Source organism: Neomonachus schauinslandi, chromosome 9 (genome assembly GCF_002201575.2).
Source record: "Neomonachus schauinslandi chromosome 9, ASM220157v2, whole genome shotgun sequence".
Lineage (NCBI taxonomy): Eukaryota > Metazoa > Chordata > Mammalia > Carnivora > Phocidae > Neomonachus > Neomonachus schauinslandi.
In genome coordinates this window covers 15,111,313-15,129,582 of record NC_058411.1, presented here as the reverse complement: position 1 = coordinate 15,129,582, position 18,270 = coordinate 15,111,313, and the positions used below count along the sequence as shown (strand labels likewise).

The following is an 18,270-nucleotide window of genomic DNA, read 5'->3' as shown; positions in this document are numbered from 1 at the left end:
CGAAAGCTAGCAATCAGAAACTGTTAAGCTTTCAAAGCAAAACTTTCCTTACCCTATAACATCAATCACCTCCAAGAGCTCAGAGTCGAGCAACATAGAAGCAGAAATGGGCTCCCAGAGATTGTCACTCGCTATGATTTTCACTCGATCGAGACCCTGATAGTTCAGCATTCTTCTTAACACCTTTTGGAGAGATAAACAGAATGCAGGAAAGTTTACAAATAAGTTTTCAGCTGTTGAATTACAACCACAATAGCTGAAGTATCTTTCAAAATCAGCATCCTGGAAAATAGTATTAATATTATTTCTCAATAGAAATGTGCCTCCTATGGAAAACATAAAGCATTAAGATAACCTACTTCATGGGAATGTAAAAAGAAAAAAAAAACCAAGAGGTAAAAATGCTTTAGAGGGATTCTCCCTCTGACCTTAATGGAATCAACAACAGACTCACAATAGTAAAAAAAAAATTAAATAAACCACCACCATAGCTGCAGATCATTAGTTTAAAAGAAAAAGGAAACCAGAGTCTAATGTTTCCAATGCTTCCTTCAAATGAAATGAGCACAACTAGAGAGGCATATGAATAATCACAAGGAAAAACATAAGCTGTGAAATGTCAAATCTGGGTGGATAAAAATGTTCCCCACCTTCATTATTGGGACCCTGTCATGAAGCCGCCCCCCACTGCAGGGTCACACAGAACACATGCACGAACCTGGCTTCCACTCTAGGCTCTTGCTGCGCTCATCAGCCCTGTGCTCACAGAAGCCACAACTTTCCACAAACAACCCTGTGCTTCCATCTTATACTAGTTCCACTGCTCCACCTCCCACAGCCCCACAATGCCCCCTCCACCACGTTCTCACTACTTCATTGATAATGCCTGCAGCCTGGACGTGACCCTGACTTACACGGACCTGGCTGCAAGCCACCCCATCAAACCCCACAGCTACAGATTAAAGTGTATGTTGTATATGCCGGTCCCCTAGCGATCACAGAGGCCTACGTGAGGCTCAGAGTCCCCACTTGTCTACTCTGTCTTTCACCCTTGTTCTTCCCCCAAATCCCTTTACTCTCAATCATCATTTCTTGGCGGTGTCCTGCCCCTGCCCTAGCAACCAGGGGAGTTCCTATCCACCCCACCTTGAAGATTCCAACCTCACGTCACCTTCTCTAATAGCATTCCCTAATCCACCCAGGCAGAAGTGTCATGTCCACTCTATACCTTCTGACAACCCTGCATGGGCATTATTCTGTTAGAGAAATTATGACTGATATTTTCATTATCCATCCGGGACTCTATAGCTCTCAAATGTGAACTCCTTTTGGGCAGCAACAGTATTTTGTGTCCTTGTCTTCTAAGCATGCATGGAATGCCTGACACCCCCCCCGGTGTTGAGTCAATGCTTGCTGATGGGATAAATGAATAAATAAATGAAAGAAATTTAGTGGGTATTACCTGCTTAAAAACATAAGACACTTAAAGAAATTTTTTTAAAAACCGAAACACAAAATCTAACATAAAACTATGTTTTTTGGAGGAAACACAAGACAAATAGAACTGGAAAGTAAACCATAGACTTCCTCCACCTGAAAAGTTAATCTGCCATGAGTTTCCCAGTGACAGAGGAGTTGTTATTCTCAGTTTTTCCTTTCCTGAAAAACAGCAATAATAGTAATTACCTAATAAGGGAGTAAGTAAGAATGAAATGGAGATAAGTAACTAGGAAAAACAACCCCAAAAAACACACTTGGCAAATGTTAGTTGCTACCATTTGCTAATGCTAAGCGAAATGAGTCAATCAGAGAAAGACATGTATCATATGATCTCACTGATATGAGGAATTCTTAATCTCAGGAAACAAACTGAGGGTTCTAGAGGGGAGGGGGGTGGGGGGATGGGTTAGCCTGGTGATGGGTATTAAGGAGGGCACGTTCTGCATGGAGCACTGGGTGTTATACGCAAACAATGAATCAGGGAACACTACATCAAAAACTAATGATGTAATGTATGGTGATTAACATAACATAATAAAATTAAATTTAAAAAAAAAAAAGAAACATATAGAACATTCCAACGTAATAGGCATTCCAAAGAAAATAACAGTGAGACTATATATGAGAAATTTTGATTTAAGATGTGGAACTGTATAAAATTTCTGGCCAGAAGAGACTCCATTTCCAAGCTCCATTTTCCTTTCCAACAGATGAACTCTTGACCTGGGCCAGAAGTGGCAAGAGTCTTACAGGCAATTGTTCATAACATTTCAACAGAACAACTGGCTTCAGACCATATGAGGATAGTAAAGGTAATTAATACATTCCAGAGATAATTTTGTTTATGATAGCACCAATAAAATAATCAATGAGAGAGTTATCAGAAATGGCTCAACTAATTTGGTCAGCCCCAAATTAGCAGTGTTTTCTTTTCTCTTCTTTATCTACTTCATGGAATTACCTCTTCCTTCTTTGCCATAAAAACTCCTTGCCCTCCCCACCGGAGCAGGACACTTTTTTGGTTACTCCAGAATCTGTGCTCCCTGAGTTGCAATTATGACACCCCAAATAAAAATCTTTGTTCTTTTTTAGGTTTGCCTCCTTTTCTCATCTGACAATGAAAAAAAAAAAAAAGCTACATTTCTTTAAATCCTAAAAGCCTAACATGATGCAGTTGTTTTCATAATGATTACCATAATTCCACAAATAATGAATTTCAAAATAGGAAAATTCGACACAAGTCTTCAGACAAAGGAAATTTGTGGTTCACAAGGAATTACCTATGCTTTAATCAGGAATTTAAATATGATTAAGCTTTTGCTTGAATTTTATGTCACAACTAGCAAACAAATATCTGTACTGTAAAAAACAGTGTTCTACTACTAATTTCCATGGAACCATAAGGGAATCATTTACTAATAACTTTAAGATAAAAAGATTTTCAAGTCATACAGACCTTGATATAATTGATGTCAAATGACCTCTCATTCCAAATCTGCAAAACAGAAAGTCAAACAGTCTGAATTGAAAGTTAAAGGTCAGAAAGTAGACATTCCCATTAAGATGCCACTGTTCTCGTCATCTTTCATATCGTCTAAAAAGCAATGTTTCTTACTTTATGAAATGTCCTGTTCTTGAATTTAGAGTTATTTAGAAGACAACATAACTTTTTAAAATTAAAATATTATCTTTTAAAGCCTTGAATATTTGGCGGGTATTTTTAGTCACTTATTCCAGTGATTTCTTTTTTTTTTTTATTTTATTTTTATTTATTTTAGAGAAAGAGAGGGCAAGCAGAGGAAGAGGGGGAGGGAGAGAATCTCAAGCAGACTCCCCGCTGAGCATGGAGCCTGATATGGGGCTCAATCCCAGGACCCTGAGATCACAACATGAGCTGAAATCAAGAGTCGGACGCTTAACTGACTGAGCCACCCAGGCACCCCATTCCACGGATTTCTAAAACTGGAATATCCAATTCAATCATTCAACAAACATTGACAATGTAATGTGTGCCAGAACTCTATTAGGCACTGGAGACCTAGCAGACATGGGGAGTGTTGTAATAATTCTTACAAGATCTTACCAGCACACCTAAAGCCAAGTATTAATAAGTACACTGTAGAAGTAATTTTTTTTAGCCCACATGATGTGCCACATTACAAAGGCAAATTCTTAATGAGGATAGGTAAGAGGAAGATGCACAGCTCTCATTGGTTTAGAATCAGGGGGGATGAGGTTTTAGAATTGAAAGAGAATTTCCATGACATTTATTTTGCAGCTGAGAAAACTGTTAATAACTGAGATGGCCTAGAGTCTAGGCACTATAATTTATTTTACTCTTGTGATACAGGAAAGTACTTCTTATCAAAGAAGCTCCTCACCACAGCCTGTGAGTTTAAAAGAGATGCGAATTACCCGTTCTTTACCAGAAACATTTTCTAAGTGTGACTTCACCATAATAAAATGCTATTTAGATCCAAACCTACATTTAGTTTCACTACAGGTTAAAAATACCCTGACATTTGAAAGTTCTCAAATACAAACTAATTTTCAATTATAATTTGGAGAAAGATAACAAAAAACAAGTATATTCTTGCTTCTGGCTCCCTACAGCCCTTGGCCCATCCTCATGTCCTCTCTCCTCCTGTGATACTACAGTTTATCTGTCCCAGTTTCTCTCTCTCTCACTAACCTCCTTAAGGGCTTATTCATCTTGGTATCCCTAGAACATAACAGTCACAGTGCCGGCAACATAGTAGGAGCTCGATACTTGCTTGCCAATTGCATGAACGCTTTTAAAATCAGTTTTGACAGATGGCATATTAATAAGCAAACATGTACAGAGACCACCATGTGTATGTGTGAGGCTCTGTGAGGTACGATGCCTTCGGCCTGCCAACAGACCAACTGGAAAGACATTATTTTTACATTTTTTCAGTCATTAAAAGGTGTTAAATAACAGTTTAAGATAAGGGTAGGCAAATTTTAGCCAGCCTGCCAAATCCAGCCCACCCACCGCTTGTATTTTTTATAACCTGAGAGCTAGAAACGGTTTTTACAGTTTTAAACGGTTACATTCTAAACGGTTGTATAATTACCTACATTATATCCTTAATACTGCCTTGTGACCCACAAAACCTAAAATATTTACTGTCTGACACACTAAGAAAAAGTTTGCCAACCCCTGGTTTAGGACAATAGAAGATTCATAGAGCAAAATGAGACTAATCATTAAACTGTCTGGTAAATATAGTATTCTTGCATGGCTAGAGAAACTAGGGAAAGCTTTGAAGAGGGAGAATGTGGGCTGGGTGATACCAAAATCAAAATTAAAAAAAAAGGTAGTTCAGAGAAGGTATTAAACACTTAGTTTTCAAAAGGGGTTAGAATTTGGACGGGCAAGAGGAGGAATAAAAGGTCACGTGTAGTTAATTTGTTATCAGAGGCCAATAGAACAAATCAGTCCCAAGACACAAAATGGTTAGTCGACAAAATGCCACAGAATCAAATTACTTTAAGAAATTACAAATAAACGTCCAAAAGTTAATCAAGTTTTCAATGTATTACTAACCCCAATATAATCAATATCCAAATCATGATAATGCTTAGCGCCCACAATCCAGGTCATGACATAATAGGCAGTCAGCTGAAGATTCACATAAGGCCAGTTGAAACCTTTTCCCAGCCATCCAGGGAACGACCACGGCAAGCCTGCAGAAAGGAAAAGGTAAAGGTGGAGTGGGTATACCCATGCTGGCACTGTTAGAAACAAGGCAAAAGAAACCAAGAAGAACACAGGCTAAGCAAAAAGCCAACACAGATCTTCCTAAAGATTATATACTGTGCACAAATTCTCAAAATCCCTTCTAGTTTATGAACTCAGCAACTACTTACTGATCCCTAGAATCAGCTTCCATAATTCCAAATGCTCTTTCAAGAAAAAGAAATAAAAACACTCTTTCAAAGATCCTAACCAACAGAAAGAAATGTAACATACAATTTAACTTAACATGCCCACCACCTGCTATAGGGATATTTAATATTCAATTTCTTTCCTCTGAAGTCAAATCAAAGAATTCTGAAAGGCTTATGCCTAATCATTCCTACAGGTTAAGTATAATACAAATTCCTCATTCACTAGTACAACTTCTTAAAACTTAAGGTTCCTTAAAATACTAATTAGTCAGATAATCAAATTCAGCAAAACTAGTTTGTCATCATATCAGTATAAATGCCAATGACTCAAGAGGAAAATATTTCTTTGTGGTATGATTTAGATCAAATAACCCACATCCTGCCAGCACCTTAATTACTGTTTTCAAGTAAGAAAATGAGAATAGTAGAGAAGCACTAATCACAATTCTAAATCCTAATTCTGTTATTAATATATCAAAATAAGCTCAACAGTTAAGTTCCTCAACTGTTAATATATATCACCAATCTAGTTCACCACTGAAAAAAATCAAAATGAACAAAAGAACAAAATGTTTATTTTTCTAAGCGCAGGAGGAATGCCTCATTGTGTATCCCATAAGAAATGTGACATTAAAATACTGGAACATTTTAGAACAATGAAATGCCAAATACATTCTCAAGGCCCAGCATGTGTAAGTCTTTGTTAGAACATGGTTCAGCGTGCCAGATTTTCTACATTTAAATGAGAACTGACCTTGAAAGCAGCCCAATGGGTGAGTATGCGCTGAAGTCAATGATGCTTTTTTTTTTACTGCTCCAAACATTTCTGGAATCTCTTGCAAAAGACCATTTTGAAAGAACACACTAACTCCTCATTTTTTTAATTTAGAAAAACTTAACGCTTGTCCTTTAATTTGATTGTTGAAAATGATTTTTAAAATAACCTGAAATCAAGCCTATAAAATGGATCTCACTGGTCTCACACAGACTGGATGTGGAAGCCTGTTTCAAAATATCAAATTCATCTCAAATGATGACTGCCATCACTGGGTATGTTTGCAATATCTTACAGGTCTCTGCATCGCTATATGAGAACTGTAAAATGAATACAGTAGTCCTGTTTGAGAAATCCAATGATCCTGCTACTAGAACGTAAGCTCCACAAGGGTGGGAAGCCGGGGCTGGATTGCTCGGTATCTCCAATGCCTAGAACAGTGACCACCACGTTGCTGAGGTTCAAAACAAACTTTTATGTGTACCTCTTTTAGAAATGGGGTCTACTACTGCATGTAATGCATAATTTTACAAATAGTTGGTATATACTACTGCACCTAATATATAATTTTCTAGAGAGTATTGCCCTTTTACAAATTTTGGTAAGAAATTTTGTTGAAGATAAGAGTTTAGCAATCACAAAAACAACCAGAATGGAATTAGGTTCTATACCTGATTTTACCATTTACTAATTACCTGGCCTTAAGTCAGTGGCATAACCTAAGTCTCTACTGCTTCTGTAAAATGGGAAGAGTAATGCCTCACTCCAGAAGTATTACATATAAAGAGCAGAAATAATATCTAAGGGCAAAGAAAGAATCAAGCCTGGCACATGCTTTGCTGCTAGTAGGATAATGGTAGTATTAACATTATTAGTACTTCAGTATTAATAGTGACTCCACATACAGAATTCAGAATTTGAAAGTTAAACAGACTGCAAAAGCATGGCAAACTTCACTTCTTACCCATGAGTATAATATTAGGGTTCCGCTTCTTAGCTTCCTTCATCAACCACCACTCATATCCTCGGAAATAATTCTCATCTAATGCATAGTGCATGTGGGAGGGCTCGGTACCATCTGCATGGGAGAGAGCAAAAGAGAAAGGAAACCACTTCATGGTGTTTAATGGTGTTTCATAGGGCCACTCTCCCCTATACATACACACATTTCAGAGAAGACATTTTCTGGTTCCAATCCTGATGTGGGACAAATAAGAATGAACTTATATAACTTGAGGATGGATGATCAAAGCGTATTATTTCATGTTTTTTCATTACTCTAAGTATCATAAAGGTCTTGAAAAACAAAACCACATCTTTCTATTATAAGCAGCGTTGAGAGAAGTGTTATCAATTCACGTAATTGAAAAGTCCTAGGACTACATTCTCCCAGGCTTTGGTCTGGTCTTTCTGGGGTTTTCAAATCCCCACATTCAACACATGAGTTCAGATCACCTCAACTTCTGGCTTCTCAATCCTAGATGTGAATCTCCGGGCTCCTAAGCCCCATTCTCATACCCCAGGCCTTGAGCCTATAACATGCCCTGTTACACCAAGACAACAGCGCTTTGAGAGAAAAAAGGAAAGAGTATACATCTGCATACCACTCTATAAGAAAATTCTATCCTAACCTCCATGGTGTGACAAGGTAGGTAGCTGATATCAGTCCTCATATGTTACCACATTTCACAAACATCTGCCCATGTTAAGAAGGGCCTCACAAGGAGAGGGGTCTTGCCCTTTTCTTCTTAAACATCAGATTCACAAGAACTACCCACTCCTGTATCTCTACCTCTAATTTCACTTCAGCAAATGTAGATGGCCAACCATTACCAATCCTGCATAAGAGGAGTGGACAATAAAATACATGTCCTATTATGGTAACTTGGAGGAAGTCTGTGTTACAGAAGTTTCTTTTGTTTTTTGATTTTCATTCTTTTTTCTTTCAATATTAATTAAACACTAATATGACCACACAGACATATCTCTTTAACAAAAATTACTCCCAAGTCACCAACAGGAACACGCGTATACAGACAATACTATAAAGTTCACTATGATGGAATCTGGCCTGTAAGTAATTAGCTGCATTATCACTGAGAGAATTTCCTTCTTCCTGTACATTAACTGACTACATGGACTACACAAAGCCAATCAAAAGGGTGATAATGAAGACTGAAAATTTAATGGTTAAAAATAATTTTGTTTTTAAAAGAGAAAAAAGCTGTACCTCTAAAATACTGATGACTTACATGTTTGCCACATGATTTGATTTACAGCTATTAACATTATAACATTTTACATGTTTTCCACATTAAGAGTTTTATTTTTTGAACTCCTCAATAAAAATTTCAAACTGTCTCTATCCTCCCAGTGAATATAGTTTTTTTAAAAACTGTGGGTTTGTTTACTACTGATTAATCCAACTATATAAGCAATCTAAAGTCCAAATGCTATTTTTATGAGAAAAAATGAGTATTTTGATATATTTTTAATAGAATAAAAAAGGAACAATATGAAATAATCTATAAGCAATAATCAACATCAAAAATGTTCATATCATTTATATTCTGATTTACAGCCCCGAAGTTTAAGTATAGACTAAAACGTTGAAGGAAATCAATCCCATTTCCCAAATCTCCTACCTGTTGTCTGCCCATCACCACCTATTTCGACTTTTAGAATATGCAAAGAGGCACCGAAGTTTGGCTGGGGAAGGAAGTAGGAGTATTAACACTGTGATTCACTGCATGAAGGGCAAAGCACATTAAGACAATTACAGATGAGAAAACCAATTTCAAATAAATAGCAACTTATTCCAAAAGCAATTTGCCATTCTTTTTTAAAGCTAAAATTGTGAAGGCGATCAATTCTACCGCTAGAATTCACCATAGCTTCAAAAATACCACAGATGCCATTAAGTAATTATTTTCTCATTACCTTAAAGAGATAATCCAATATTTGAGAACGATAGGGCTCTGGATAATTTACTAGAAGTCGGGAGGTTGCCTAAAAAAAAAAAAGTTCAAAAGTATAAATAAATCAAATCCAATCACGAACATGTTTTCAAAGTGCTGATGCACTCCACCCGGCAGGCCCATGTGGAAAAGTCATTTCCCAGGTTATTTGTTTACCTGCCTATGTTTTACCCATCTTTGGGCAAATAGGGCTGTTGTTTATCCAATAGCTAAAACTCAGGTTTTAAGCCACAGCAGTTTTCTCTTCTACTGAGATGAGGGTTGGCTGGGAGGTAAGCTAACAAAGTCTACTGATGAACACCATGATTACAGACTTGTCTTGGGGACCTTAACTCAGAGAGTGGTTATTAGAAGAAATGAAACTTATGTTCTCTATCTTAAGACCATTTGTCAACTACAACATTGGGGGGCCAGGATGGAAAGGATAAATATCAGGTAATTTTCTCCTTCAACATCTTGCAAGAAATTATTACAAGCAGCAATGCTGAAAGGAATCACTACTCCCCCCCTTCTTTACTAGAGATTTATAAGTGCTGTTACTATTAGGAATGACCATACAATGATCCCCAGGCCAAATTGTACTAAGGAAACCTCACACAAGACTGGCATCAGAATGCATGGAAAGAGAGAGGTGGAGGGTGCAGAGACCAACACTTGATCACAACTAACCCATGGCCGATGACTGCTTCAACAAAGAAATCACAAAACCAACAGTGGACCAATAATGTATCTTCTGGGGAGCAATATACACAAGGGGAATAAAAGAAATAGGTTTTAACATGAAACAGTGGCATGCCCCTAGGCTTGGAAGCCAGACAGGACTTAGGTTCAAAAAACTGACACCAAGGGCAAGATACTTGACTTTTATGGGGCTCAGTGTTCCGTTTCAGACTCTCATTTATGCTTCCACTGACGTTCTAGTGGCACCCTTATATCTATCTCCCTCACACCCACAATCTTCCCAGCCCCTGCCACTGAGACACAGACCCATGGAGCTACCCTCTCATCCCTTCAAGTTCAACACATCACCAATCAAACGTGGCACTTTTTCCTAAGTCTGTTCTTTCTCCTTTACTTGTTATCTTAGCAAAGGACAACATCTGCCTAAACCATAAATTTAGGGTTACCCTTTCACCAATTCCCATCCATCTTTAGTCACCAAGACCTCCTTAGTATCTCTCAAATCCATCCCCTCACTTCAACCCTACCTCCTTCATCCAGGCCCCCCTCAATCGTTAGAATAGCCTAAATGGTCTCAGGGCCTCCCGTCTGCCTCCCTATATTCTATTCTCCACACTACTTGCCACATTAATCTTCCCAAAACACAACCATGAAAGTACTCTGTTTAAACCTACTAAGACCTCCCCTCTGCCAAGAGCTTTCAGGATAAAGTTAAATTGCTCAGTTTTATACCCAAATCTCTTTAACTATTTGGATCCTAACTCTGACACTTTACCCAGTACCACTCTCGCGCCTTCTATCTTGACATATCTAACTACTTTTTCTCTTTCTTCTGTCTGGAATGCATTCCACGCCCTCGTTTGGCCAACTTCAATGCATCCTCTTCAGGGAAGGACCCCTTCCTCTCCGCCCACTGGTTTGATGTAGGTAGTAGTAGTTTGATGTAGTCCTGTGGACTCCTCTGGCTTCGGGTCTACATCTCTACTGTAACTCTTCTAACCCTGCACCCTCCTCATTGCCATACTTCTCTGACTCACCTCTGAGTTCCTTGAGGACAGGGACTATGTCTTACTCAAGTTCATGTCCCCATTTATTCTCTTATTTAGTAAACATTTAATATCGTTTATGGTATTGTTTGTTCCACCAGCAAAGGCAACATAATACAGGACGCTTTGAGTCAGAAGGAGCCTACATCCCGATTGCAACATTTACAAGCTATGTGACCAAGGGCAATCTGTTGTAAAGCAGGCTATCTTACTCCTTATAACTCCTTCAGCTGTTCTAAGGCTGAAATAAGATGTATGTAAAGGACATAGCGCAGTAGCTGGCACACAGTAAGCTCTCAATAAATGACAGGCATTATACAAATTGTTTTTAAAAACACAGTCACTGTTTTCAAAGAGCTTACAGACTGGCGGAGGCTCAAATATTAAAGCAGGCACTCCTTAAGTGAATGAACCCTGTATATACCCAATAACCCATCCTTGATCAAAGGGAAACAATTCTTTTGACCCTGAATTATGTCATTAGAACAGTGCGTTTGGCTGTTTGGGGGTTATTTTGCGTCTATGCAATCCTATCCTTAACACAGAAAGTGCCAACTTTAAGCAAACACACCATATCACCATGCTACTGCAAGCCTATGTCATTCTCAGTACAAAAGCATTAGTCAATGGCAATAGTTCAGAGCAGTATAGCCAAATGTTGAAATGCACCATCAAGGAATAACAAATTACAGTCACATTCCCTGGAAAAGGCCTGGGGCTGTTTCCAACCAGCCCAGGAAGAAGCCTTAGCACAAGAGGGGACACACAGTAAGTTATCAATAAATGGCAGATATTTTATACCCAAATACATTTTTCATGTAACTTCCTCCTTCCTAATCAATGAAACAGGATGATATTAACCAAAATAATCATGTGCCAGATGCCACCCTGAGCACTTTACATCTATCCTCATGATGCTCCCACCAGGTTTCAAGGTCTCCCCAGAAAAGAAACTGAGACACTGGGAGGTTAAGTAACCTGTCCGTGGCTGGACAGTGAATGGCAGGGCCCAGAATGGACCCCTGACAATCTGCCCTTAAAAGCACATTCTTAACTACTGCCCCATACTGCCTTCCCTATCAGACTGGAAGACCAAGTGAGAACTGCTATAAACTGTGCCACGTACCAGGGACTCCACATAGAAATCTAAAGTGATGGGCAAAGGTAGTGTTGCAACCATTTTCCTTCGATTAATATTAAGCTTCTAAGATGAGACACGCACTATACACAGGGACACTATCGTATAGATAAGAGTATCCTACTCTGAGTTATGCAATATTCTCATTTTAATACTCTTAAACTGAGTTAATAAATATAAATAACGAAGACTTCCATTTTTCAGCAAGTTCAAATACTGGATTTAATGCCACAAGTAAAGATACTAGGACAGATGGGTCCTCATTTCATGAAATACTGGCTATTGTAGGTTTAAACCACAAAAATGAAAAGAAGAATGACTGTAGTAAAAAACACACACATTGACCCATTAGTCCAGGTGACTCTGAAATATGCTCCAGCACCTATGAGGAAGGTTGCAACATCAGAAAATAAAAACATAAAAATCAAGAAGAATAAGTTGGGTTAAGGAAAAGGTTTGTCTGTCCCCACTCCAACACCCCCCTACCCCCCACCCCCCCCACACACACACAAAGTTGGAGAGATCAGCTAAAGACCAGGTCATCCATTCTAGTGTAAGCCACAGTGATTGGGTTTTTTCTTTTTGTAATGCAAATATCTGACTTAAGCTTTGATTGCTAAGGCATCCACTTTACAACAACAATTATGTTTTATGGTATGTGTACTTAAAACGTTACCCAAATCTTTTTGGTAACTTGAAACCTTAGAGTTTTGCCAAGTTCAATGATGGAAATTCATTAAATATATAGATCATTGCTAGATATTAAATATTGAAACATTACTGAACCACAGGTTTATCTACTTTTGGTTTTCTGTAACAGAGAAGCTAGATGTCTGGATCTGTTGGTAAACATGTCCTGTGCTATACTGAAAAACTTACTACGCACGTATTGCATGGAGCACTGGGTGTTATACACAAACAATTAATCATGGAACACTACATCAAAAGCTAATGATGTAATTATGGTGATTAACATAACATAATAAAAATTAATTAATTAATTTAAAGAGGCATATGCCTCTAGAAATTATGAAATGTATTCATAAATTTGTCAATATACAGAATGCTAGTAAAGAGCTCACAACTGCTTACTCACTAGTTTTCACTAGAAATTAGGGTTTCTAAGAGTCAAGAATTCTAACAATATATGTAATTAAAAGTACAAGAAATAAGAGAAACAACCTAGGCAAGAGAAATAGGATGTAGTTTAGCTATGGTATAAGGTATGGATATGCATTTTTGTTAAGGCAAATGAAAGTAATTTTGTCCTAAAGTAGACAAACTAAATGGATATAGAAAGTAGGAGAAAGAAAGAAAAAAAGAGAGGGAGAATTTTATCTTGTGTAGACAAGCTGGCTAAAAATGAAGTAATTTATTGTATTTTTTAAATAAGCTTTAATAAATAGTGTACTTCTGAAAACTAAAGCTTAATTTTATTTTATCTGCTAAAAGGATAGTTTTCTTGGATTACTGGTCTGTTCTTGATAAGACTGTGCAATGTTTTTATTTACCTTTTAAGTAATCTGCCTAGGAAATAAAGATTCTGTATTTTACCAAAATAACTTCCAGTATCTCAAGTTGTCTTTTATCATGTCTTTTGATTACTTAAGAAAACAAGTCCTCTCTATTTAAAGAGCTAAAGTTCTTTTTTTTTTTTTCCTAATAAACTATGTAGCTTTCTGTATTTGCCTATGAAGTCTTTAGCTGTAATTTTGGTGAATGTTTTTTAAATGGATAACTAGTATTTCAGAGCAATCTATGATCCAGTGTAATCAAGGGTTTCAAAATCTTTTGATATTTCTGACAAATTTCCCAGAATCAAATTCTAAATGAAGCCTTTTTTTTTTTTTAAGATTTTATTTATTTATTTGACAGAGAGAGAGAGAGCACAGCTAGGCAGAACAGCAGGCAGAGGGAGAGCGAGAAGCAGACTCCCCGCTGAGCAAGGAGCCCGATGTGGGGCTCGATCCCAGGACCCTGGGATCATGACCTGAGCCCAAAGCAGACGCTTAACGACTGAGCCACCCAGGCGCCTCTAAATGAAGCCTTTTTAAACCTTGAACTAACTTTGGGATTTTCCATGGGGTCCCTGGAACATCTCAAATGATTTGTTCCTTCTCCTTATTAAAAGAGAGATGTTAAACTAATTAGGCTTATTTGATATGTTAAACTACATGGAAAGCATTATCAAATAAGTAATGAGAAACCCTCTTTAGATTAAATTTGTATGGATATGTGTGACTGATATAAATGTTCCAGAAATCATATGAAATTCCTAGACATCTGCTGTGTCCTGATATGATGCTGTCACTTATAATTCTAGTTATTATCGTAGAATGTTATATGTCACAGAAATAACCAAAGTTCCTTGCCAACTGCATTGTAATGAACTCCCATAGGTATTTAACGTGGCTATTTTTAAGCCTTTAAGTGTTCCCAGCAGCCTTACCAGGTGAATAATGGAAACCACTTATTGTGAGGCCCAAAAATATCAGGATATTTGGGGGACCTTGAGAAGAGAGGCATTCACTCAAATCTACAGGTATTATAGGTGAAGTATGAAGGCAAGTCCTTGGCTTGACTGCCCAGCCCTGAGAGACTTTTAGAGTCCAATCTGAGATTCCTTATGAAAAAAAAATCCAGCAAAGCACACTTAGAAAAGCCTGGGTGGCTCAGTCGTTAAGCGTCTACCTTCAGCTCAGGTCATGATCCCAGGGTCCTGTGATCGAGCCCCGCATCAGGTTCCCTGCTCCGCAGGAAGCCTGCTTCTCCCTCTCCCACTCCCTCTGCTTGTGTTCCCTCTCTCACTATTTCTCTCTGTCAAATAAATAAATAAAATCTTTAAAAAAAAAAAAAGAAAGAAAGAAAGAAAAGCCTATTTGATCAGACCTACTTCATGAGATGGCCAAAGATGTTTAATTATTTCACAATATTACCCAAATCTTTGAACACATTCCTGAGTCCTAGGATCCCTGACCTGGTTTCATGTCCCTTTAAGCTTGGGACAATGGCTACGGACTAGATTGCAGACTACTGTCTGTATAATTATTATAGAAGTGCTGTATAGTCCTACTTAAGATGTGTACTTTCTGGGTTACAACATGCCCTATCCCTGACTTTTAACCTATCAGGTATCCAGGGTCACCATTGACTAATGCCTCAGCATCAAGGTGGACTGTAGTATAAACCCTGACAGTTTTTTTTCTTTTTTGTAATGCAAGTGCCTGAGGGTATCCTCTTCAAAGAGGCATCCACTTCAAAGATGGCTGTTTCAAAGAACCACACTGCCTTTCTAGATAAAGAGCCAGGCTCCCCCAGCTGGGACCCCAGCCTTCTTTGTTTTAAAGACCTTGGTTGATTTCAGTAACTGACCACAGAGGCTGCTTGATTTTTCTCTTCCTGCACTTTAAACTCCCCCTCTTAAGTTTTAAATTCACCAATGAGTGAGCCCGCAATAAAAGCAGGACAGAACACTCAAGTTCCAGTGCTCTCTCTCTCTCTCTTCCCCTCTCCTCCCCCCGGCCCCCCACAACCTTACTGTGTGGTCCCAAGTGTGCCATATGCTTGCCAGGATCTGTGAATAATAAACCTTTTTTTTTAAGTTTCTTGATGGTTATTGCTGAGAACATCTTACAATCATAAGAACCATAAGGGCCAGTCCAGCCACAACACCGGCTATCAGTAGGCTGAGATCAGCACAAAACATCCATTCAGCAAGCAATCAGTCAAGCTAGTTCTGAAATGCATCTGAATATACAAGCTCCATCTGACTCAACCCAACAAACAACCCATTTAAGAGTTAGGCCTTAACATCAAATAAAATTAACTCTAGTTGATTTGGGGTAAAATGGAAGGGAATAACACAAAGACAGGAAAAAGGTTACAGAGGGCATGTGATAGAAGCAAGTAAATTTTGTTAGAGCCAAAAAGAATCATGCTACTAAACCAAGCTCCCAGGCCTAGAGGCCACATGACAGCATGACCAGGAAATTCAGACAATTACCAGCTGTGCCCATACAATTTTACACAAAGCTGGAATGGCCCTCCTGTCTCCCTTCACATAAATCTTAAGGAATGTCCAGGAAAATGAACTCATTCATCCCAACTGTCACAGCCAAGAGAGGACTAAGGCATGCCAGTTAAATGCAGTTAGTATTCTGGATGGGATCCTGGAACAGAAAATGGGCATTAGGTAACTACTAAGGAAATATGAAGTATGGATTTTCATAAGTTATCAATACTGATCGTGACAAATGTACCATACCAATGTAGGATGCTGATAACAGAAAAATGGGTGCAGGGTGTATGAGAACTCTGTATTCTCTTGGAAACTCTTCTGTATATCTAAAACTATTCTAAAATTAAGTTTACTTAAAAGAAAAAGGTCTCTCACTACTCAGTATGAGAATCAATTGGTGTACTTGGTAAAATGCAGATTCTCAGGCCCCAATCCAGAACTACAGTCAGAATGGGGAGTGCATTTAAACAAGCATACCAGGTGATTCTTACACACCCTAAAGGTGGCGAACCTCCTTGGATGCTGATCCAATGTTTCCCCCTCCCTGTACACAAAAATAGCCACCAAAGAGTCACAGAGGCACTGACCTTTCCGTTGGGCAACTCACCCCACCTTGGGCCTTGATGACTCCCAAGAAACACAGCCCCCCAACAGTAAACAACCTAGACTACCAGTTAATACTAGCATAGCCTGCCATTAAAAACAAACAACAACTAAAAAAAAAAACAAAAACAGACCCAGCCTGACCTCTTACCTTCCTACAGAGGCCTTGAGGCACCTGTCGCGCCTCCAAACAAAACGTATTGCGCACTGGCCCCTCTGAAGTTAGCCAATCGCACCCTACACTTGTGGTCCAGGGCTTCCGACTCCCCGACCCTCAGTGGGGCAGCCCCTTGGGAGGAGAGATGCTCCCCGGCTCCCTGACCATTTCTGGAACGACCCTCAGGAATGCCCTCTCTGCGGCAAAGCGAGCCCAGGCTCCGTCGCCCGGGATGAGAGTACGAGCCCCAGCCTTGTCACTATCTACACCTGTCACTTATTCGGTGGACCTCCGCACCCTCCTCTTTTAAAACTAATTGCCTCTATATGTTCATCTAAACGAGCAAGACCCGCTTCCAACCCTGTAGGAGCACAGACCCCTGGCCCAGAAGCGCCCGCCGCGAGCGGAGTCGGGACCGGCGACTGTCGACACGCGGGGCTGCGTCGCGGGGGCTTGTGGGGCGCCCCCCTGGCCACGCCCGCGCATCCTACCGCCTGCTGCTCACCCCGCCGCCGCTGACCGCGCCGATGCCATCGAACTCCCGGCCCAGCCCGTCGGAGTCGTCCAGCACGTACGCGCCGCCGGGTACCAGCAGCGCGCACAGCAGTAGGGGCACCACGGTGCGGCCCGCCGAACCTGCGGCGGCCGTCATGGCTTTCACTCGGCGTTGCCGGGAAGCCTGGAGTAGGCGCTCGGCCATTGTGTGGGTCACATGATTCCCGCGCCCAGGGAGGCGGGTCCGGCCGCCGCCATGATGGGGAAGGGCAGAAGGCCGCTGACGCCGAAGCCGCCATCTTGAGTGAGGGCCACAGGTCGCCTACGCAGCCGCAGTAGTGTTGTGGAGTAGCCGAGCGAGCCTTTTCTGGTTGTGACCTTGTTGGGGTGGGGCCTTCAAGTGTACTCAGTTCCGTGCTTCTCTTCCGGCCTCATCTGCTGGAGCACGTTAACGCAGGGGATGTTCAAGACCGCTTAGGGAACTCACCGTCTGAGAGCGCATCTACCACGTGCGGTCTGTGGCAAAGCAAGAAAAAATACCCAACTCGCAGCCCCTAACTAGGTCCCAGTTCAGGTGTGGCCCTGGTTGAGTCACTTAGTTTTCTGAGCCTGAGTTTCCTTTTGTGTACGATGAAATAAGAGCAGCCACAAAGTTACTAATAAAGTCTGATAGTAGTCTGTTGTCTCTGGAAAATGGCTCTACTTTTAGAAATCTGAATCCAGCACTCAAATTCAAGGGCAGAGGCCAAGTCTTTATCCTCTTTGTACTTCCTAAATGCAGTGTCCAAACCACAGTAGGTACTCAATATGTATTAGTTGAATTGAACTTAAAAAAAGAAAAAAATCACTGTGAAAATGGTGCCTCAAATTACTGGGGTAAGTATGGAACTTTTAAAACATACGGAGACATCTGGATAAGTATGTGGGGAACATGTGATTAATTGAAACACAGGGTAATAGGCCC

General features: G+C 39.8%; 1 protein-coding gene across 3 annotated transcripts in view; it reads right to left on the bottom strand.

The window, feature by feature from the left end:
* GALC (galactosylceramidase) overlaps positions 1-17,511 on the bottom strand; it is a 62,828-nt gene extending 45,317 nt beyond the window's left edge. For 2 of the 3 annotated variants that reach the window (XM_021679619.1, XM_021679620.1), the window contains exons 1-7: positions 17,317-17,511; positions 9,131-9,199; positions 8,836-8,899; positions 7,155-7,268; positions 5,072-5,211; positions 2,957-2,995; positions 53-183 (exon numbers count right to left, since the gene is read on the bottom strand). In XM_021679619.1, coding sequence (XP_021535294.1) covers positions 53-183; positions 2,957-2,995; positions 5,072-5,211; positions 7,155-7,268; positions 8,836-8,899; positions 9,131-9,199; positions 17,317-17,511 — 752 coding nt within the window. The remainder of the gene's footprint in view (positions 1-52; positions 184-2,956; positions 2,996-5,071; positions 5,212-7,154; positions 7,269-8,835; positions 8,900-9,130; positions 9,200-17,316) is intronic. The other variant, XM_044918429.1, reaches the window with a different exon arrangement.
* Positions 17,512-18,270: the final 759 nt, after the last annotated feature.